Source organism: Andrena cerasifolii, chromosome 16 (genome assembly GCF_050908995.1).
Source record: "Andrena cerasifolii isolate SP2316 chromosome 16, iyAndCera1_principal, whole genome shotgun sequence".
NCBI classification, from domain to species: Eukaryota; Metazoa; Arthropoda; class Insecta; order Hymenoptera; family Andrenidae; genus Andrena; species Andrena cerasifolii.
The window spans coordinates 4,731,320-4,754,756 of NC_135133.1; the positions used below are offsets into that span (position 1 = coordinate 4,731,320).

Sequence of the window (23,437 nt, forward strand, 5' to 3'; positions counted from 1 at the left end):
TCATAGATCCTGCGAGGCTATCTCGCTGGAAGATTATTCGTGAAAGCGACTGAAGAAACCAGGCCCCGTGCATTCGAATTCTCTGCGCCACATCGTCGTCGATCACTCGACGGCGGGAGTGCGCCATAAGAAAAGAGATCACGAGCGGCGGAGGGGTGCGCGCGAGGCAGCAATCGCCGAGACAAAAATCTTCTCACGATCGTGACAGTTCGACCCTTCGATGGTCAGGACAGGACTGCTCCTGTCGGGCGGGAGCCCTTCGAGCCCCGTGCATTCCCTTTAACCACGACGTCTCTCCTTGTCCGTACATCCACGCCAGCTTCTCTACGTACGACCATATTCGAGAAGAGCTGGCAGGACGTTGCTCCCTGAACGCGGCCAGGTTTCTCAGCCTTTAAGCCTCGTCCACATCCGGCAGGGGATTGGCGGCTTTCCAAAAATCTTGCAATCCCGGTGTTTCCATGGCGCTTCCTCGAAGCAACCCAGCAAGGCAACGGAGCCCATCGATCTGTTTGGATGTTGGAAAGTGTATGCTAATTACCACCACGCTCCTCCTAATAGTGCCCCAGTCGCGGGGATCTCTGGTTAATGGCTAACCCAGTCCCTCCCCTAGTAAAAAGACAGGGTATCGAGAGGCAGGGCGATAATTAATCAATTTGCTCCGTGGTGATTCACCTTTAGCCTAGGCGGATAGACAGCTATCCATCTTCGATGAAATGAGTTGAAATTACGCAGACCACGCTTGCATTAAACAAACCTCCTAGCGATCCGGTTTGCTCGTGACCGCCTGGCTACTTCAGTACCTTCTTCCCCGTCTCGGAAATTAAGAGGACGCTGTTCTCACAGCTCGTTGGCGTCACGTTTCCGCCCGCCTCGGTAGGGACCGCGACGGGGGGAATATTCGATTGGACGGGCGTCTAGGATCGTTTTGCATCGTCCCTCGAATAATTATGAGCCGTGATCCGCGACGGCCGGGCCCGATCGCCGGCACGGAACGGCCGCAGAAGAGAAAGAGAACTGGTTTCGTTATCGTCGCCCGTTGTACGCCCGAGTGTCCCTGACCAGAATACCGGGCTGGCAGGCCGGGGCGACAAATTTTCCTCGCTATCTTCGCAAGAGGATCTTGTCACGCGCGCATACGTTACGGCTCACCTTTAGGCCGCATTCGAGACCCGGCTGCTGCCCAGGCACAACGCGTGAAACTAGACCTGAATTCGCCGATGCTAATTAGGTCCGAGAAACTAGTACGCGATCGTTCCTCTCTGTTAGCCAAGGGTGCATGCGCGTGAATCTTGCCAACAGATATGAAACGGGGATACTAGCGCCTAGAGAGGAGGCTTCACTCTCAGACGAACGAGGATCGCCAGGCTCTACAAAGCTAGCCTCTGCCCAGGCGGATCGCGAGCCTCGAATCTCGCGGAACCCACGCAACCCTGGCATTCGATCGACGATCGATGACAGCGTCCCTTTTATCGACTGCGCTCTCTGGTCGACGCAGAACGCCACACAGGAAGTAAACGCGAGGCGGAGCCGAGGAAACGGTATTTTGCCCCGATTGTTCCTGTCCTTTCGCGTTCTGCTTGTCTTCCAACGAACACGAAGGAACCTCCCGCGCTGGGAGCTTTCGTATTGATTTTTCCCAGTGGACGATGAATTCGATGTGTACAGGGTGCTTTCCTGTGTACATACCCTGATTTACGGGGTGTTATTGGAAGGATTCGGGAGGTACCAAGTCGATGCGAAGAATGAAACGAGTACCTATACACCACGTGGATTTAGTGGACCATTCGAGCAGGTGATCCTCCGATCACGAGCCGTGTAAATTTCACACGAAGATTCGATGAAAAAAGAAAGGAAGAAGGGTTTTGACTGCGTGCTTAGACGATTTTTTTCCACTTTACGACGCCCTTTGCGGCCCGCGGGGTATAATGATAAGGCCACACACGGGTCGAGATGTGCCGTGCCAGCCAGAGAATAGATCCACCGGTAGGATAACCAAAGGACTCTCGATTCCACGAGTCCGGAGGTGTTGAAAGCGAGAACGCTGGGAGGAGAGATTCGGTAGCGTAGCTTGCACCGGTCAGACCTGTTAACTGAAAATCCTAACGGCGGAGGGAAACGATCGTCAAACACGAACGGCGTGTTTGCCCTTACGCGACGCACTCCTTCAGCGCACAGCCGTCGAAAATGTCAAGGACCTTTCGGTGCAACACGGTGTAACCGATACGAGATGCATCTACGCCGAGCTGATCGATCGTTGCAGCCCGATGCATAGCGTCGGCTGGAAGGCTATCCGCCGCATCGCTGCCCAAGCCTTGATATCTTAATAGAATATCTGGATGGATCTTAATAGATTTCGCGGAGGAACAAGCTTCGGGTGATCGACGTCCCGTGGATCCCACACTGGGCCGCGGCGATCTGCCTATGCAAATCGAGCACGATGCCGAACGCTGATCCACTTATTAACCCGACCATCCGTGGCATTTCGATCCCGCTGCCGGTTTCTCGGAAAGGATATCACGCGACCGCGCTCTAGTCGATCCTGCCTGGCGTGCAACGAAACAGTTTAAAAGGGGGAAAGGTACGAATCGTATAAGTACACGTTCGGGCTCTTTGAAGGAGTTAAGAGAGAACTGCAACCGAGTCTGTTTGCACGATACCCTCGATAAATAGCGTCGCTGGCTGTTCTCTCTTTCGAAGCGGTCTATGCGCCGCGTTTATACCTTGGATGAATTTTTCCCGCGGTCCAGAGGTGTGTTTTCTGGAGGCTGCCAAGGAAATACTCTCGATAATTAACGGGTTGCATGCGCGTTTCCAGAAAGCTTCTTGGAGAGAGGTACGAGGCGCCGTTGAACCGTGTACACTGTACAGTTTTGTAATGTTTATACAGCGATGATTCAATAGCTTCTGAAGGTAGAAGGTATTTTAAAAGGCCCGTCAAAGTGGACCAATTGGAGAAGTAAGAAGTAATTGCTTCGCGACACGAGATCGTGTGGACCTTTCTCCTCGTTCTTTCGCGTTTATCTACTTCCATTTCTCTACTGTATTAACAGTCTCAGATACAGTCGAGACGTTGCAGGCTTGCGGCCTCGTATCGGCGGTTAAGCACGCAGGGGCGGATACACCCCTTATCTCACGGCTATTTCCTACCATGTAATTTACGTAGCTTCGCATAGGTGTGCTTAAAACCTAATTCACCGATATCAGATTTTCGCACGGCCGGGGCGGGCGCGCAGTGCGGGCAGGAAATGGCTATGCACGAGAAACGCCGTGCTCCTCGACCCTTCCGCTCAATGGATATCTCCTTTGATGCTTTTCGGAACTGTTATTCGGCGCTCCTGCAACGAGCTATTAGGGGTCGAGCCTCCATTAATTCGCGAGCCCTCGCACGAGCTCTGATTACTCTAGTAAGGCCCAGTGTTTCTTCAAAGAAAGTCAGCAGCCCTGCTGTACTCGCTTCCTGCTCTTAAATATTTACAGCCAGATTGAATTGCGCGATTGACGACCCGCTTGGGCCCGCAGTCGCGTCCACGGTAAGAAAATTTATACCTATAAGGATCGCGAATCCTTTCATGGAATTTACGTCCCGCCAGCGTGCTCGATTGTCCGTGGCCGTATTTTCGCATCGACGTACCCCGAGGAGCCTGTGCCCGACCCTCACGCACGAGGCCGCGAGGCCGGCCGGTAATAAAACAAATCTCCTTATACGCTTGTAAGTTCGCACGGTTCCGGGATATGTCGTATATGGCAATCGAATGGGGTATTCCTCGAATCGCAGGTACAACCGTACAGCGAGAGGGAACCAGGGGAGCGGTGAAGGGGACACAGAGTCCCGATGACTTGAAGAGATCCTAGTAAACGATACATCGCGTTGCACGATTCGCCTTCCCTGCCCGTTGTCCCATAATTCGCGATGCTTGCCGCAGGTCCACCGTTCCCCTAGGCGTGTTCGAATCTCTCTGCACGTCTAGTGCTTGATGTCTCTCGTAAACATCAGCTGGCCACTCTTAAATCAATCGAAGACCTCGAGACCTAGACGCGGTACAGAATTCTTTCACGCGAGCAGATTTTAATGGAGTGTCTAGGCTTGAAGCGTGGGCCGGATCTACGAGATTCGGGGAAAGATATTTCAATCTGCGTTGAAACTGACGCGCTTCGGAGATAACCGAGGGGTTCCATCAGAAGGGGGATTCGGAGTGGCCAGCGAGCAAAAGACCTACATACAGAAGACGGTATCTGGCGCTATTCAAACTGTGTACCATGGACACGATCGTAGGGCCCTGAAGAGAGGGATGGAGGGAAGCGAACATAGATACAAGCAGAGATGCGGCGGTGCCGCACGAAAGTCCGCTGGACCGTTCGTGAGGATCCTGGAGCGAGCCCCGGGCGTTATCAGGATACCCAGGTTGCTGTTGTTGCTCCGCGGCTCGTCGCTGACGTAGCCGTTACTCTCCCCCGCGACTGCGAGGATCCATTGAATCGCATCGGGGCATCTACATGGACGTGCGCATGATACAACGCGCTAGGACGGGGGTGGTCGACATGCTGAATATTAAGAGACAGAGGGGCTCTGCTTTCGCAATTCTGATATGACAGTTTCAGTGGCCCTATACGAACCAACGGGTCTGAATACTGAAGGAATCAATCTTCTAATCCTTTTGAATTGTGAGCAGACCTCTCGTAGCTATTTAGTTAAGAATCCACCACTTGAAGTGGGCTCGGTGATACATACGAGGATTTCAGAGTCCTGCTAGATCCAAAAGCCCAACAACTTCGCACTGAAATGTGCAGTAGCATCGCGCCAGCGATTTCAATCACATCAGGCAACAGAAGCACAAGTTTCCCGAGCAGAAAATGCTCGAAAAGAGTCTACGGTACCTTTCCTAGGAGCACCCGAATATGCGCGAGAAGTGCAAAGTTCCCTCCAGTTGGTGCAGGTGAGATTATCTAAATTTAAATCGCGCCGAGCAGCAGACCCGGGGAAGAGCATTGTTCGCGGCTGTTGCGGCTCGAGAGGACGCGCCGCCAGTTTTTCGAGTGCTCGTGGGACACGAGGGGAAAAGGGGAGCGAGGCTCGCAGGGGAAAGCGAGGAGGTCGAAGACGAGCCGGACTAACGCGGGGCACCCACACGCTCGCTGGAAGATACACTAGGGTCGCACACATGGCGTGCACAAAAGGGCCCCCACGGTGCAGGTGCAGCCCTGCGGATCGCTGCATTCATCGGGGTTTCGCGACCCTCTCTTCTGCGTCGTCAAAAGGCGCGCGACGCTCGCTGCGATTCGGCGAAAACGCGTGACACCTTAAGCTGCCGCCCCGACGGCTTCTCCGCAGGCCTTTTTCAATGGGGATGGAGGGGGGAGCTGTGATTTTTTGCGAGACTCGCGATATCAAAGGAGTGAATTATGGGTCTAGCAGGGGACAGTGGATTCAGGACAGTAGAAAAGTTCTCAACCCTTCCGGTGAAACTTTGAAAGACGCTTTCGCACCTTCATTCCTTCCACTCTGCGAGCAGATAAAGTGCGTTCAAGATCCGTGTCCATGCTCTTCGATAATCTCCCTCGGAAATGCACCACGGATAAAATCCAAGGGGAGACACGTGCAGAACATGTTCCTGCGAGGAGCACCCACTCGGATTCCAAAAGAAATATGAAACAGCAACGCGGCACACGTGGGAGTCGGGAACAGATAATCGTCATGGCGATTCAGGTGCAGCTGCAAATCAGAGGCGTTCCTCCCTTGGACGGAGCGCGACTCGTACAGCGCTCGCGATTGATTGTAAATGGATCACGCATTGTGATTGCAACTCTGCCGTCTCGCCTGGCACGGCTCTTCGCCGCGTCGCACAACACACCCCGTTCGATGAAACCCACTCGCCGCGGCGAAAATGGACAGCCGAGAATAAACGAGGAGCAGGAAGACCGCGACGCATAAGATCTTTACGACGCAGCAGACGCTCATGCCAGTAATAAGACAAATCGACCCCTATTATCTGCATAATCACGATAACTGCATAATGACCGTCTCGGCGTAAGACTGTTGGTACCGTGAAAGTTGTCAGGAACGGTTTCTATGATTAATGTCCGGGGGGAATCGTTGCTCTTATTGAATATAATAGTTTGTAATGACGGGTGAATAAAAGGGACCTAATTGCATCGATAATGCGATGCCTTTCAACCTCGCAGAACTCGTTCGCTTCTGGCCCGAACCCTCTGCGATCGAGGACGAAGCTTTTCCAAGAATTCCAAAGAACTCTTAAGACGAGTCTTCGTGTTTGTTCAGAATACTTGTAATCGAAGAGCAAACTTCCCGGAATCTTAGGCAAGAAGGGGCACTATTTTTCGAAAGACCAGTCGCGTGTCCATCATCTTCGTCTCCCTCGGCGTTTGCATTCACACGACTCCTCTTTTTACGGGCTGATCGTTGAGCGACTCGTTAGAGCCGAGGATGCATGCGATGCACCTTTAAATCGAGGTCTAAGGACTGACGTGGAATCGTACGAACGTAGGCTCGAGTCAGCAGCGCATGCAAACGATCGACGAGCCTCCCCGGGAAAGGGGGCTAATACCCCTGGTGCACGAAACGCCTGGCCAACATAATTGGGAAGTCCTATTGCCGATTTGGCGCATCGCGATGCTCTAAATATACCTGGTGCGCTTAGCCTTGTTAATTTGCACCCTGTCGCTTTCGCGTGGCGCACTACACCCTGAACATTATTCTGGATCCACTATGCTGCGTAAAAACCTGCATATAGTAGATTCGCTTCGCGTCGAAAGTAACGTCTCATCGTTTGGCTCCGCTCACAAAAGGCTCCCAGCACAAAAGGGTAGACGCAGAAAGTCTCTGCGCCAGCCAAACGAGAGTTCTCCCTTCGAGAGGGTTAAGTGGGTCGATTCGAACGATTCGAGACCACCGATGCCGCGGTGTGCGTTACCTGTTGCTTCCCGGCCAGCCGGAAAGGCCGAGGCGGCCCTGTAGAAAAAGCGCGCGGCGCGGGTGAAAATGCAGAAACAGCGGGGCCGGAGTCCCGGCGCGACGTCCGATCGTGAAAAAAGCCGGGACGCAGCAGCGCGGTCGATCGGCCTGTCCGACAGAACGGGACAAAAGGACGAAGGAGGAGGAGCCGTGATATCCTGGCGCCAGTCGCGCGGCCCGTGCTCCGCTCGGGACAAACAAAACGAGTGGACGTGGGGAGCAACGAGGGTGGGTTGTGCAGCGGTCGATGCAGTGGATACACGGCGGCATGCAGCGGAGAATATGGGCCAGGCCAACCGACGGATTCGTGAAAAGGATGTATCAGAGCCAACGGGCCGCGTCGAATCTGGAGCGACGCGGACGAAGGTTCAGCTCCTCTGACGTAGACCAGTCTTCGGGGGACGAGTGCTCGGATAACGACGACCATACACGTATCGCGAGCTGAAAGCCTGGGACGGTGGCACGGGTACACGGAGATGAAAAATGGTCGGAGCACACGCCGCGGTTATAATTGAAAACGCGATCTATTCCGCGCGAGAAACGAACCGCTGGGGATAGACGCGGAGACGGGCGAGATTCGGACCCGCGGCTCCTCCTTTCCCTGATAACGCTGCCAGAGGAATGCGTTTTTACGCGGCGATAGCGTATCTCGATGAAAGGCACGAGGACAGTGATTAACTGGAATGACGAGGCGCCAATTAGACCCCCGTTACGGGCGGCTTCGATCGTTATTGGAGCGCAGTGTACCACGGGCCTCTCGCGTTCCTCGCATGCATAGCGCCTCGCGATAAGGATCTAATTGATATTTACGGCTGCCCTAGTGCATCCAGGTATTTTTAGGCTGGCGCTAAGTCAGCGTGCACGGTGGAGTACACTTGAGGCGACCGTAGCAACGACCCCGCGGATGAAGCAAACGAATCGATACGGGCAGATGCGGATGAATGTGGTTTAAAATATTTAAACTGGTTCTTCGTCCAGAAACCAGTTGAAACTACAGAGTAATACTTTTTCAGTTACTTTGTGATGATAAATTGCTAGGCACTTGCCACGGAGTAGGCTACACTGTCATCTTCTCCATCCCGGAGGAGCGTAATTTTGCATAACTCGTGCCCGATTAATTCGATTAACCGAGCGATAACTCGGCGCAGCGTGATTGGACGGACGCATGCACAGCACGCCGCCGAGCAAGCTCGAATTATCGATAATTAAAGCGCAATCGTGGAAGCTGCCAGCCACCGGTTCTGGGCCAGCAGTCGTTTATGCAAATTCCACGGTCAGATCAGCGTGATCCTTTAAACCTGTTCCGTGAGAAACGTGTCTCGGTTTCAAAAAATGCCCCCCAAAAAAGTATCCGGCGGCGTGACGGGGAAAACTTTCCAACCACGTCGCTAATTAATCCGCGACCCTTTCGTTTCCCCATCTTCCGGTCGCTAGAGGCTCCTATCAATAAAAACCCAGCTCGAACTTCCCATCGCCGGTGAACGGAACGTCCGGTATTTCAATCGCAGATGAAAGGACCGTTTATTAGATGAGGCTTTTCCTGACAAAATGTCAGCCGTCATCTGGTGGCCGCCTGGAGCCATCCAGCCCTGCACCGAGGTCGCCGAAGAGGCCCGCGGCCTCGGAATTTTCGCTGGAACCGGCTACCCCCGTTCCAGGAAGATTTACTGTTCTTTATATTTAGCGGACAAGGCGGCCCTTTATTGAGATGTCATCGGTTAACGCAAAACGACAGAGTAATGCGATTGGTCCCCGGCTCGGTGTGGTCCTGGCCCCGCAAAAAGTTGCCCAGAACGACCGAGTCCCCGCCACTGTTATAAATAAGCCTCGGTTATAGGCTCGATACGTCGAGCCCTACCGCGGCTACCGGCCGCAGGTATGTAGGGACAGGCGAAAGGGACGGACGCGGCTCCGGTACTTTTGAATTAATTATTTGATGCTCTGCCCGTATGAATAATTCAACGTGTTCGGCGAGATGAATCTTGACCGACGCGGCTTTATACGCGTGCACGGTGGGGCAGGAGGGCGGAAAATGGGATTGGCTTTTGATTTATCGGGGCCCTTCGGCGAGGAAAGCTGCTCCTCGGGATTTTCTCGCCCGAGGGCTTTCGTGGGAGCGGGTTCTCGTGGGAAAGTGCAAATTTCATTAGCTTAGGGGTCCTTTTTCTTTCGCGTCAGCTGGACTCGTGACGCGAGATTTGTAAACGCCTGGTGGCCTCGTGGTGGTCTTTGGGGTACGTTGTTCCGTCGGGCAGTGGATATCTTTCAAACCGCCTCTACCTTTGGACATCAGCCACTGGTAGCCTTGCCTTGTTGCAAGTCGATTTCCTTCTCGTTCGTGGTGTATTGTGTAGATTTCTCGGAGGAAATTCTGCGCATAGTTTCTGTACGGTTGATCGTGCACGCTGATACCAGCCGCGTGAAATAAAAGTGAACCGTCAGGCGTACGGTTAATCGATCTGTTACATGAGTCAGTTCCTGCGACGAGCCGAGCGTGTCCATAGCACATTAATTATTATTGCGATAGTCGGAGGGTGGAAGGCTTTTTTCGTCAGGCCCGGGTGTAATGAACCGGCCACGCCTCGTGCGACTATTACTCATACGATCGCGAGCCCTGATTCAGTGATTTTTACGAAACCTCTTGAAACCCTTTAAAGAACGAACCCACCATCCTATGAAATAGCTATCCCCTTGAAATACACGCGCAGCAATCGGCATTAAGAGCCCCGCTCGCGTCCCACGGTGAAATCGGTTCGTCGAACCGACTCCGCCAGGCCTCGCGCGAATTCAATCCACGCGTTATCGCAAACACACGTTTCAGGGTACTTCGGCAAGTATCTGAACAAGTACAACGGCTCGTACATACCGCCGGGCTGGCGGGAGTGGGGAGGGCTCATAATGAATTCACGGTACTACAACTACAGCGTCAACATGAACGGGAAGAAGATAAAGCACGGCTTCGAGTACAGCAAGGACTATTACCCGGACCTGATAGCGAACGACAGCGTGGCTTTTCTGCGCCAGAGCAAACACAATTTCGCCCGGAAGCCGGTGATGCTCGTCGCGAGTTTCCCGGCGCCCCACGGACCCGAGGACTCCGCACCCCAGTTCTCCCATCTCTTCTTCAACGTCACCACTCACCAGTAAGTACGAAAGTTTGTCATTGCGTTTGCCTGCGCTCTACCCATCCGCCGCCGCGAGTCCTGGATTCGGGTCAGTTCGTTAGCCCGGATCAGAAGTTTGTTTGCGTATTAATTACGTTCACCTCCTGTCCCAACGAGCATGCACGCGTTGCGCGCGGGCTAGTGTTCGACGGTGGTTCTCCTCTTTAGCTGTTGCTCGTCGATGACGGGAGATTTAGATCGTTAAAGGATATCCGGTCCTGGACGAAATCGATCGGGACGCGCGGAAAGAGGAATTTCACTTTCGCGGCTGCATGCAGCGCGTGATTTTGCAGAGGCACGCGTGTGCACTCACCGCTCCTTCATCCCAGCAAACGACGCGTCGTTTCCGTCTCGCGAAATGGGTCTCGAGGAGCACACAAGGCCGTGCAATTCCAGGCAACTGGCTGCATTATTATTTGCACACGTACCGCGCCCCCTCTTTTATGCGCGCTTTTCATGGAGACGCATTAGTCGCAATTTACCTTCTTTCCGCTGGACCGGGGCTTCTGAAGATGGCACGATAACGATGATCTTTTCAGCGGTTCGCGTTACGCGGCTCGTGAAATGAATCGCATCTCTCCGTGCCGTTGCTGTGTTGCACCCTTCGCGCTGGCTATTAGCGTTGACATTGAATTATGAATAGAGCTAGGTGCTGCGCGTGTCTACGAGCCTCGGCATAAAAGAAACCAGGCTGAATGCCTTTAATGTAATATCCCTTTCATGGACAACTAGATTGGACAGTTGTTTAGCACAGCCTCTTGTCGTTCTAACAACCACTCGCATGCTCCAGTCGTGCGAGCCTTTACGTCCAGCCAGTTTTCACGAGACGCTCGGCTATTTTAAGCCCCGATGAAGACGTGTGCAACGTTGGTGGGGCCTCAAACACCCCCATTTCAGGATTATCCTACTTCCAATAACCACGATGGGACACTATCCGAGAATCCCAAAAATCTCAATAACCGGCCACCATCCAATTGACCCAACACGTCAGCCTGCTTCAGCACGAGACTGGCCTCCACAATCTCTCTGGTCGCGTTTCATTTTCATTCACCATGACGTCCGCCAACGCGCAACGGTACCGTGCACGTCAATGTCGAGAACCCGACGACGTTTCCTGACAGCGACACTCGTTTCTCCGAACCGACAAACGCGTGTATATGCACACACCTACCATCCGGTGTCAAAGTTCTTCCAGCGTGCTTCTAACACTAGCGCGCAACCTCGATCAGCTCGAAGTGGAAGGACACGGAGCGGACCGTCGAAATTCGCGAACGGCCCCTCGTCGCCCGTGGACGATTTAACGGCGTGCAAGAGAAAGACGACGGCTGAGGACGAAGTACAAGAGGCGCAGAGGCACTAGAGACTAGACAACCGGATAGATAACTGCAGCCACGGTGTCATCGTCGCGTGATGGAGTGCCCTAGACACGGGGCGTACACTCACGACAGTGTGCACGATGAAAAGCACTAAAAACGCGCACCCCTCTTTGGTAGTCTCGTCTCGCCCCTCTGGACAACGCCCGTCATTGTACCTCCGTGATGCAGGTATTATGTTCACCTGTCTCCGTTCCACGGAAGGGGGGAAAAAACATCTTTCTTCTTCTTCTCGCCCCTCGATGTGACGCGTCCGCCACCACCACCCCCCCCCCCCCGTTCTCCTCTCTGTTTCGCTGGACGGCGCGTACCTGCAAGTACGATTCAGGCGAGTGACGTTTCGCGAGGGATCCTTTGTGAACGGGGGACTACAGATTGCCTCATTGTCCGCGGCTGTATTTTTGTTAGACGCTATTCTGCGATAAGCCCGCGATCGATTCTAAAGAGATCCTTCTACCTCGCCCGTATCGGCGAACGCTACTAGCCAGACACCATTTCCCATTCATCGATTTTTCGAAACGCTTGCCTGCAGCGCGAGGCGCCCCGTGCCCTGAATGCAGAATTTTCTAAGGGTTTGATCCCTCCGATGATGCTATTACGGGGGCAAAGAAACTACCGGTGAAGTATCATTCCCGCTAGGTCTTCCTCCCGTTTCTTGCCTGCCCCATGCATGTAGGTCGTTACGATGCAGCTGCACTTACGCGCCCCTTTCCCGGGGCAAAGAACAGCCCCAATTCTCTCTGCTCGCGACAGAACGATTCATCGCCGGGCTTCCAGGGGAATCGAGCTCGGCCCAAAATCCTCGATATTCCGCACTGCGATACGTAGAATCCAGACCGCCGTCCCGAATGGTCGTTTATCATTACGCGAAAATCCCCGAAAAGAACGGCAGACCGGTCGAAATAACAAATGCGCGCTGATCATTTATCTGGGTTAAAATCGACGGTCGTAAATTACTATCCTTTGCAGACGTTCTACCAATAAGGACGGCATTCCTCGCGTTCCACACGTGGCGATTCAACGCGCCTGTTTCCCTTGCAATTTCCCGGCAGGCATCGAGTATTTACGCGGGCCGGATTGAGAGTCCACGCGGCGCTATAAATTATAATTAAACGCGATCCATAACCGCGGGCCGACATCGCGGCCGTGCACGCGTAGTTACAGGGCCAAGCGTCGTTTAATTCCATAAAAGGGCGGTTTTAATTCCACGCCCGTGCATCAGCTCGTCCCGTCGTTCAAAAGCTAATCGGCAGAAATTAATGCGCGCGCAATTTACGCGCGTTCGCCAAGCTTTTACCGAGCGTTTCGCCCTTAAGCAGCGGTCCCACTGGGTCGCCAGCCCGGCGAATTAATATTTTTTTTCGCCCGCTGAGAGGATTAAAGCGACGCGAAATGGCGCGAAATCAGTTTTACGACTCCTGCTTCGTTTCCACGATCGGGCTTCTCCTTTTTCCCAGCCCCCGGCCAATGGCGGAGCTGCTCCGAACGGTGGCGCGTTGAATTCAATTTCTTTACTTTCGTTCTTTTCTCGGGGGGCTTGAATACTTCCGCGTGCCGGTTATTATCGTTGGTACTTACGTGGACGCACGTTGGAGCCGCGTAATCGCAGGTTTGCCCGGCGGCGGAATTGCCGTGAATTAGCAGCGGGATAATTGTGATTTAATAAGGCTCGATACATGGAACGGCGGCGGGTTGATCGTGTAACAGATACCCGGCGTAATTCCTTTGTGACAGGTAGAATGACACGGTTTTACGGAACGGTGTTCCCTGCAATTTGCTTTTGCAAGCGGCCACGGGATCCCTACCCGCTTTATGTAACATCTGATAAGCGACTCGACGCTTGGATTTCAGGGTATCGATCACGTTCGATTGAAATCTCAGCGCTGGCAAAGGTGGAGCGCCAGTTGGAAGTGAACACGAAGTCTTGAGAGCGATCCCATCGAATTCGACTGAACGGCTCCGTTTAATCGTTCACCATTGGGGGGCTCGAAAAAGGCCAGGCTCTTCGAGTGGTAATTTCCGTGGCCGAAATCGGCGGCCGATCGCGTCAACTGGTGGTTCGTCATCCCATTCACGTGCCGCGCGACGTTCGCCGCGATTAACACGGTCAATCTACTCTAATCTGGTCGCGTTAATGGCCGTACAACGCGTCTCCCAATGAAGCACACGGGCCAGAGAACACTCACGCCACCGTTATCGCGGCCACCGAGCGCACGCATATTTTGACAGCGCCCTTTCACCATGACTAATACGAGGGCAACGCATGGAGAATCGAGTTTATCAGAGATTTGGCTTGTATTAAACGCGCGTTTAACGCCGCGGGCGCTCTTTTAATTCCCGACGCGCTAGCCCCCGTTTAATATCGCCCCCTTCGATCGCGGATGATGGGGATTTATCGTCGGGAGTAATTAGCGGGGGGAAATTCATGCCACGATTACCGCCAGAGACACCAGGGGCTCTCGTTTCTTCGGGGAGAAAAGAAATTTAAAAGCGCACGATCGAATTCGCGGGGCCAGCGGATTTTTCAGGAAAGCGCGATCGTGATCGATCGCGTGCTGCTTGTTCATGCATCACGCCGGCTCGCAGCGTTAGATCTGCGTAGATCTCGCGATAACGGGCGCCCCGTACGGGTGGAATTGATTAACGAGCCGTGGGTAAACACGGGGAGGCAGAACGGGCGTGTATCGAGGATAGATCGAGTAGCAAAGACACTGGCAGAGGTTGCACCGAGTTTCTCGGCTATCGAGGGCGACGTTGGTCGAGGCTCTGCGGCTGGGGGAAGGGAGAACGGAAGAGAGAGCCCGGGTAGTAATGGATCGGTTTGATAGGTGATCGTTAATAATTGAACGCGAGCTGTACTCCAACTACTCGGACGAAGACAGCTGGATCATTTGTACTGTCAATTCGATGCGAGTGTGTTAACGACGCTTTGACAATCGATTCCTTGTGAGTCGACACGTGTACCCTGTCACGTGCAGGCGTTCTTCCCCATCAAGAAAACCGAGACTGCGGTTGCCGTAAAGAAGATAAAGAAGCTCGGAAGCTCGTCTCCCGCGGAGGCTATTACTGGCATGGTCTTATATTTTTCTTCGTTTTACATGGCCTCCTTTCCTGCTGCTACGGCACTCGGGGGTGCTTGACAGGCACTCGGAGTCCCTCAAATATCGATTACCCCCGGTACACGATATCCGTCTGCATCGAACGGGAACGTCTTTGCAAACTTGTCTCCATAACAGTCACCCCTGGGAGGGCAAAATACGTCGCAGGATATTGAAGGTCTTTAGACGCGCCCGGGGCTCGGGAGGAGCGTTGAAAGTGACAAACATTCGTGGTGCAATTGACTCCAGCTAAATTGCATAACAAAGTAAGCAGAGGCCTTCGCTTTCCTGTCCAGCTGCCCAAAGAGAGAAAGAAGGAAGTCGCGGAACATCGACGGTGGAGGTGAAAGTGACGATGAATTTGACTCCACCGCGTTCGTAACAGAAGAATACAATACTACTATCGACGTTCGAAAGGAGGACAGTGATTCGAGCTCTAATGTAGCACCTGAACAACGGAATATCACGTCTCTCCACTGGTCGAACGGTGGTGAAAGTGACTGCAGAATCATGATTCCCGTGATCGTTGAAACGTCTCCATTTCCAGTACCTCGTGAAATCTACAAACTCAGTCAACCCCTTATTAAATTACAAAATACAGCAAGCCCTGAAGCCTCGAAGGGCACAGGCAGGTCGAATCCATGCGTCCACGATCAATCCCAAGCGATGCCAATGGATCCAGACAGCCGCGATTTCGAATGCCGCGCAAGGGATGGCCTCGGAGGAGACAAACCAGAGAGAGAGATGCAGTGGGAGGCGGAAGGCGCGGGGGCACGTGTCTGGGTGCAAATATAATCGTGGAGTGTCTCGCGGGAAAGTTAAGTGGCCGTGGCGAGCCGGTGTACGCAGAATAGGCCGCAATTAAGGAGTCCAGACGAAATACGCCCTGGCGCAGGGGCGAGCGAAGGGGGGGAAGGTGGCGTCGACGGGAAGAGTATTCTTCGTTCGAGGGCCACCGTCAGATTGCGCGCTTTATTTTAAATTTGCATAAAGCAACGAGCCGCTTTACGCCCGTCAGCAGCCGTGACGAAACCGACGAAAAGGCTATCCGGCGAAATTAACGCGAACTGTGTTCCTCTTTAAGGCCCTCTCCCCTCGCTGCCACCCCCGCCCTCATTTCTAAGCTCGCACTTTTCGGCCGTCGCTCGTTGGCCTGGGTCCTTTCGACGAATTACGCCTGTTATTCGGAAACGATTTCCTTGAATCTGCGCGTCCAAAAGCTTCTTTCATTTCAGTCGAACCGTGGCCCGTTCGTCGCGAGAATGTCATTTATAGGACGCGTAATTACACGACGATTCCGTTGGACGCCTGATACACCACTTTCACGGGAATCGGCGAGCCTTCGGGGCAAGAGGCACGAGACTCCTCGGGGATGGCGAGGGTGCACGCGAAACGCTCGTTCAATTGCAGCGCTGGCTTGCGTCTCTGTTTCGTTTCTCGGAATACGTTTATGTTTGAAGGAAGGGTAGCGTGCTTTAATTAAACGACCTGTTTTCTAATCAGCGTGGAGGAGTTGGGTTGCCTGAGTGGTGCTAAGATCGTGAAATATGAGTAAGTGGGAGTGAAAGCTGGTGGTGCAATGAAGTAGAATTGGAGTGACTCTGGTAAGTGGAGCTGGCTGCACGGGTGAAGATGAGAAGTCACGTATTAAGTTGCGTAATATCTCGCAATCCTTTGAAAATTGGCAGCAGTTCCCCGTTTCCTTGCCGAGTTCGATAGCGAACGCTCGACGCCTCGAATTTTCAACCCCTGGCCCCGCCCGGTTCTCTATGAAACTCGGGACGAACGGAGCGGTAAACCTGTTCCCGCATCCCGTACGAAGGTCCGCCAATAAGACAAAGATCCTCCACGTTCGTGGCGAGCGTTCCTGAAGGACGTGGAGGAAGGTGAAGGGCCAATTACCCGTAATTTCGTGTCTCGCGTAATTGGTGGAGAGCTAGGTAGAAAGAGGACGAGAAAGGAGGAGGGAGGGAGACGACACGGTGTGTCTGGAGGGTCCACCTTGCTCCACCTTTCCCGTTGCATCGAACACTTGCGTCTCGCTAGACACTCGAGATTAATTCAATTTCCCCTAGCCGGCTCGGATTCTAATCGGGGAACTGTGTGCGCACACCTAAATCCTAGTTACTCCAGCCACCGCGCCACTTAATCGGCTGAGATTCTTCGGCGCTTGGGAAGCCGGATCCTAGTTAGCAATTAGTCGCTAATGGGGGCAGATATTTCGATGAATCGACCTGGACACCGTCTATCGCTTAGGATCAAGTGGTATTTCAAGAAAATAGGTTCGGGAATATTGAACATGCTCCATAATCATTTAATATCAAAAACGGTACCCCGAGCACCGCAAACCCTGAATAAACCTTCAACCACCTGAACCAGTTTTACTCGGAGCCAGTATTGTTTATACTCCCAAAGAAGATTCCACTTTTTAGGATGTCTTCGGAGAACCTGCTAAAGATTCCTCAAACTTTTGTTCCAGCACGCCCGCCTACGATTACGCGCCGAACCCGGATAAACAATGGATCCTCCAAGTCACGCAGAAGATGCAGCCGATCCACAAGCAGTTCACGGATCTGCTGATGACCAAGCGGCTCCAAACTCTGCAGAGCGTGGACGACGCAGTGGACAGGGTACGAATGATTCATGCACGGTTTCAACCACGTTTCTGGAGACTCGTGTATATTAATCCAATCTTTTGCCGCGAACGCGTGACGAAGAGTCAGGGAATGACTGAACGGTCGCTTCGCCGAAACGGCGATTTATTTTCATGACCATGCCCGTGCTCGTAGATCTACCAAGAACTGAAGGACCTGGGGGAACTGGACAACACGTACATAATATACACGTCCGACCACGGGTACCATTTGGGCCAGTTTGGGCTGATCAAAGGGAAGAGTTACCCATTCGAGTCCGACGTGAGGGTACCGTTCCTCATCAGAGGGCCTGGGATCGAGCCTGGCACCATGTAAGCTTATTATTACTTGGATTCCGCGTAGGATGAGCTTCACTCTCGATTTCTCGGACTCGCCGTGCTCGGAAGCGATCGTTAAAGTCGCTAGGGAGAACTAGTAGCGCAAATAAATCAGCGATCCCGAGGTCGGTCAAGTGACGCGAAGAGGCGTTAGGCTGTACGTCACGTGGACGGTTGAATAGTCACCGTCAGCCGCGGGTGGATACAATTTAGTCAAATTGATTTACTGGCACGGCAGGATTTACAGGGACGTTGAACGTCCAGGTTTTCGAGCCTCCCCGTGCTTCGTAGCTCGCCATTTTGCGCGATCAATCTAAATCATCCAGCCTGCTCAACGAGCCTCTCTTCGACATTGTTGTACGATCAACGGACGATTGCACGGTACGTTAACACGAGCGGAGGTACACTAATCCCTCGTCCCGTAAATTTGCCGCGGACAGGGGGGCGAGCGGAAAAGCGCGCGCGGTAATTTCGGCCGATGAGCGTGTGGCGGTCGCGTGTTGCATTTAAACCGCAACGATGCGCAGTTTAGCCAGCGTGAAACGTATATACGATCCCTCCGCACCCTCGCATCGCCCGGTAAGATTTCACGGCAATAAATAGAGCACTCGCGCGTAAGTGGCTGTTGTCTGGCCGTCTCCTGGAATTACGGTACCGTGGCCTGCCACGGCCAGCCGCGAGAGCTCGATAAATTATATCCAGCCTGGCCCGAGCGGGCGACGAAAAAACAGCTGGTAACTGAGACGGCCCACACCGATCGCTTGCCCAACTACCGTGCGAACGCGGGCCCGCGACCATTCGCGTATAAATTGAACCGCGCGAGGATGTGCCTGTTATAAACATCGCCGTTAGATTAATGGCACCCGCGGCGCACACTTCCGCGTCCACTCTTCCTCGTCTTTTTCCTCCGCCCTCGGGATCGGGATTTAATAAACGGCGCCGCGGTTCTATCCGAGGGAGACCGCCTCGCGATCCGAAAAATTGCGATGTAGGGACGAGGTCTGAGGACTCGTGGACGGGGGCGATAGGGGTGATAAGGGCGATCCAACCCTCCTGCGAGGAGGCAGCTACCATCGAATGCCATTGCTTTTGGCGGCAGAACAAAATGTCAGAGGGCGAGCTTGTTTGGCTCCGAGAGACGGACATATTGCCACTGGCAGATTTTCAAGATTACGATTTTTCAGGTCGTCGATGCTTCGTTTAATGGAGCTGTGCTCCCATTCGGGGGATTGTGTAGGTGGTGCTTCGTCGTTGGTCTTTTTTTTGTTCTGCCGCTAAATGTATGTGAGGAGTTGCTAGGGGGTATCGGTAAACGGTATTATCAAGGGTATTCTCGTTTGAATATATGCACTTCCAAAATAAGGAAATAGTACCAAGAAACATACATCACACTTTTCACAAAATATTCCCGAAAATGACGTTCCTTCCCGTCTGCCAACTAGGCATGACCCCTTAATCGTGGGATGTTGTGAGAGTCTGATATGAATGGAAGACAAAACGGGAAGACTTGGGAAAGTGAGATGTCGGAAAAGCGTGCCTTTATTCGCCGCCTGGTGTTTACCCCGAAAGGGGACGTGCTCCGATATTGGATTACAATAAAGCATCTCTATGACGTTGCAGCGTGGACGACATAGTTTTGAACATCGACTTGGCGCCGACGTTCCTGGACATAGCCGGCGTCGAGACGCCGCCGCAGATGGACGGTCGTTCTTTCAAGAAACTTTTTCAGAAGTGAGTCACTCTTTGCCAATTTTCCTCCGTTAACCGCGTCGTACGTTAAACGTCAAATTTTCGGCGCACAAAGGCTGCCAAGGATATTCCAGCATTTCCAGATACCCTATCAACCACCGGGGCGAAAGAGCGGAGTCAAGGTGAGATCGAGGATCTCAAAAAGAACTGTTCCCTGTTGCAGTAAGCACGGAAGGAGGTCGAAATTCAAGTGGCCAGATACTTTCCTGATCGAGTCCTCTGGCCGTCGCGAGACCCCAGAATCGATCGCTGAGTCGAAGGCGCGGGAGGCAAGGAGGCAGAACGCCACGCTTGCGAAACAGCACGCGAGCACAACGCCAGAAGAGGAAGAGGACAACACAGCCGATCCGGAGATCGAGCACGAGACTGAGCATCGATTTCTGGAGAACGACACCGGCAGCGACCAGGACATCTCCGAGGACGAGGACTTCGAGGACTCGATCATCGACGATTCAAGTAGCTTCCCCTTTATTTCCCCTCTTTTCTCGTTCCCAAACGGAATAGCGAACGGTAAACCTGTACCCCTTTATTGCACACGGTTCCCTCCATCTCCAACGAGATTTCTACGTCCAGGAAGCCGTAACGCTTTACGCTGATGCCGCGCTGACCTTTTCGCGGCAATAAAGCCACTCTTCGCTTCGAGAGCCGCAATCTCGCGTTACGACCCAATCTTTCAATGGAGAAATTACCTTAAGTACAGATCCGCGGAGTTGACGACGGGATTAAGCGTTGCCGGCAAGTTCTGGGAATTGAGGCGAGTCGAAAGATCGCGGAGTCGTGGAACAATTTAACCGAGGATGCCGCGTGTACTTCGATTTCACGCCAGCGAGTCATAATCGCGGCTAATTAAGTAAATCAAGCCATCCGGAGGAAGGATTACGCCCGGAATTAAACTCGATGTCCGACGATGAACTCTGATAGATGTTTCGCGAGCGTCTCCCATAGAATCCCGGGGCGTAAAGTTTAAATTAATGCGGCACAAAAGAAGCAGCGCGGAGCTCGCGCTACGCCGAGGGTCTCGGGGCCATAATTGAAGCCCGCGGTTAGCTAAAATGAATTCCCATTCAGCTGGTCTGGATTATCGCGATAAAAGGGGCTGGAATCCCCGGTTCGAGCATAAATCTCCCGGGGGTTTCGGCCAGGATTTACGCAGCGATCACCGTTAATCCCATTTTATTGGGCCGTGCTCCCTTCATAAAGCCCCCGCGTCACTTTCGTTCTCATTTGGAACAGCCGGGCTATAAACGAGGTCGTTCCGCGAGCCGGGAGTTAATATTCCCAGTGGAACGAGGCCCGTGGCGAGGATAGTCGCGAGTGACCGTGAAACTCTGATCCTTTTCAGACGCCGATCCGCATCTGGACAACAGAGTGCATCCGGTGCATCCCGCCACGAAGCACGAGCGACTGGCGATCGAGTGCTCGCGGCCAGAAGCCCAGGCGAATTGCGTGCTGGGCCAGAAGTGGCGTTGCGAGAGAGATGGCCATCGATGGAGAAGGCATAAGTGCAAGTACGCCGCGCCACCGCCGAGGGTTTCGAAGAAATGCGCTTGCTTCACGCCTAACGGGGTGGTCTACACCAGATTGGAGTCGAACGATTACGATAGCCATCGGTACGGCTTCGGCAGGGACAGGAGACCGGGGGAGATATACACGGACATGGCTAGATACTTTGCTAGAAGAGGTAAGCACCGAGCTTTGCATAATCGTTCGTGATTCTTCATCATTACCGTTCATGATTTTTCTCAGGCAAGCGGGACGTGTCAAGCAAAGCTGGTGCAAGCGAAGATGTTTATCGAGATACCAACGCGGACGATGATGATAGCCTTGATGGTGACCGGGACAGGCGCGCTATTGACGAAGAGGACGACGAGGACTTCTTTCAGGAGCTGAACAGTCTCGCGGAGGACGTGAGGAGGGAGTATACGAGTTTGGTTTCTAGGTAAGAGGGTTTAGGAAGCTACCGATGCTTTCTGTGATAAACTACAGGTGTCTCATGGAAGCGTGTGTCGGGAATAGGATTGATAATCGGACGTCGTACGGTGAGGAGCTGGAATTTGATAATTTGAACGATTACGACTACTCGATGGAGGACTTTGATACCAGTTTGGACAAGGCAGTGAAGGGTCGACTGAATATTGAGGATGTAGTTAAGAGGCACAGGAGGGTACGAAGAGGCACCACGAAGAAAGACACCGTGGAACATGTTACGAAGATCATGGAGAGTATAGAGGAGGAGTTGGACGATTTGAAGGTACTCCTGACTATGGGCATTATCGTTAGTGTAGAGTGAGTGTTATTTAATCGTGTCTAAAGTTGTTATTGCGCTGTACAGGAGACGCAGGCTCGCCAGTCAGAGACGCGTAGAACGTTACCACCAAAATGCTCGGTGCTCCCGCAGGGTGGAGTGAATTGTTCGGAAACTGTGTACCAGGACCCGAACGAATGGCGCATTTCGAGGCGAGAAATCGAGCAGCAGATACGAGAGATGAGGATGCAGCTGGAAACTCTGAAAGTGAGTCCCAGAGATAGCTGTTTTATTCATTTCGACGAGGAACTACCTATCCAATGTGTCCCTTTCAGGAAATACGTCGTCATTTGATGATCAAGCGACCTCATTTCATCGCCGACACTGAGGAAGCTGCTGGGGATGCGAAAGATCCCCACAAACCACACCACCATCCCTCAAAGAACCACGTGAATCGTCATCACAAGAAGCACGATCACGCTAGTACTGTTAATTCTACCACTACTACAGCCCGCTCCACTTTGAAGACGAAGGAGGTCACAGAACACAGACCTGAGACCACGGAGACCACGGAGAAACCCAGATCTACCGTTACCCTCGTGGACAGCACCGATACCGAATCGATCACTACGACAGAAACGGCAGCAACGACGTTGTCGATGACCACCAAGCCGAAGAAGCTCCCCCGCCGTCAGAAGGTAAAGGACTCGCCCAGCAATCGGACGGAAGTGGAGGACGACAAGCCTCAAAGGCGCAGGAAGGTGCACCATCACCGCAGAAACAATACGCTGTTCACGAATAGCGTCCACGACGAAGTGCCGACAGTTAACGTGACCGAAACCGTGGAAACCACCGTGACCACGCAAAGCACGGTGCCTAGTCAGAGGCATCAGTACCACCAGACTAGGTACACGACTCTCCCAACCACCGCGGTGAAAGAAACGACGATTCAGAGGGAGTCGTCCAGCAGTACTGGGACTACGAGTGGCTTCACCAAGGAGACTACAATGGGGACAGATGCGCGAACAGCATCGACAGAGTCAGAGACCTCTGGCTTGTCAGAATCGACAGAGTCGGAAAGGACGACTCCCATGATCTCCAGAACCACCACCGAAAGCCGATCCAGAACGGTGTCGCTGCTTACCACTGTGGCTACGACAGCCATGACGACTCCGGTTACAGTTAGCCCGACGAGGAAGTACCCAAAGGTGCAGAAGAATAGGACCACGGGGAATCTTGGGCCTTCTAGGATAGACGTGACTATTTTGGAGTCCCCTGATAGGAAGAACAGGCAAGGTTGGTGAACGATAGTACATGCATTGGGAATTGCTGATGCGGGAGCATGGATTTATCCGTTCTCTTTTTCACGACAGAAGTGATAGATATAGCGAGCAATCGGCGGCTGCCACCGATGCTGAACAGCCCCTTAGAAGCCCGCCACAAGTGCTACTGCGAGCCTGACTCGTTTACCAAGAAGGACGAGAAGGAGATCGCCAGGGAGGAGAGGAGAAGACTGAAGGAAGAGCGACTGAAGAAGAAGGAGAGGAAGCTGAGGAAGAAGACCAAGCTCGAGAAGGAATGTTTGACAGAAAAGATGAACTGCTTCGAGCACGATAACGACCACTGGCGCACCGCTCCCTTATGGAGCGCGGGGCCATTCTGTTTCTGTATGAACGCCAATAACAACACCTACTCGTGCATCCGTACCATTAACGCGACGCATAATTTCCTCTACTGCGAGTTCACTACCGGTTTGGTCACTTATTATAATCTGAGGATCGGTGAGTGTGTCCTTTGCATCCTCGGTACGCGTTCCTTGGAACGGACTGATGGGAATCAGTGACACGACCCTTTCTCTTCATTC

General features: G+C 53.0%; 1 protein-coding gene across 3 annotated transcripts in view; it reads left to right on the top strand.

Annotated features, from left to right (window-relative positions):
- Sulf1 (Extracellular sulfatase Sulf1) overlaps window positions 1-23,437 on the top strand; it is a 60,840-nt gene that overhangs the window by 35,501 nt on the left and 1,902 nt on the right. For 2 of the 3 annotated variants that reach the window (XM_076829344.1, XM_076829346.1), the window contains exons 4-14: window positions 9,795-10,116; window positions 17,088-17,238; window positions 17,398-17,573; window positions 19,200-19,310; window positions 19,492-19,784; window positions 20,671-21,009; window positions 21,075-21,266; window positions 21,338-21,579; window positions 21,661-21,840; window positions 21,909-22,869; window positions 22,947-23,354. In XM_076829344.1, the coding sequence (XP_076685459.1) occupies window positions 9,795-10,116; window positions 17,088-17,238; window positions 17,398-17,573; window positions 19,200-19,310; window positions 19,492-19,784; window positions 20,671-21,009; window positions 21,075-21,266; window positions 21,338-21,579; window positions 21,661-21,840; window positions 21,909-22,869; window positions 22,947-23,354 (3,375 nt within the window). Of the gene's footprint in view, window positions 1-9,794; window positions 10,117-17,087; window positions 17,239-17,397; window positions 17,574-19,199; window positions 19,311-19,491; window positions 19,785-20,670; window positions 21,010-21,074; window positions 21,268-21,337; window positions 21,580-21,660; window positions 21,841-21,908; window positions 22,870-22,946; window positions 23,355-23,437 lie in introns of all 3 variants that reach the window. The other variant, XM_076829345.1, reaches the window with a different exon arrangement.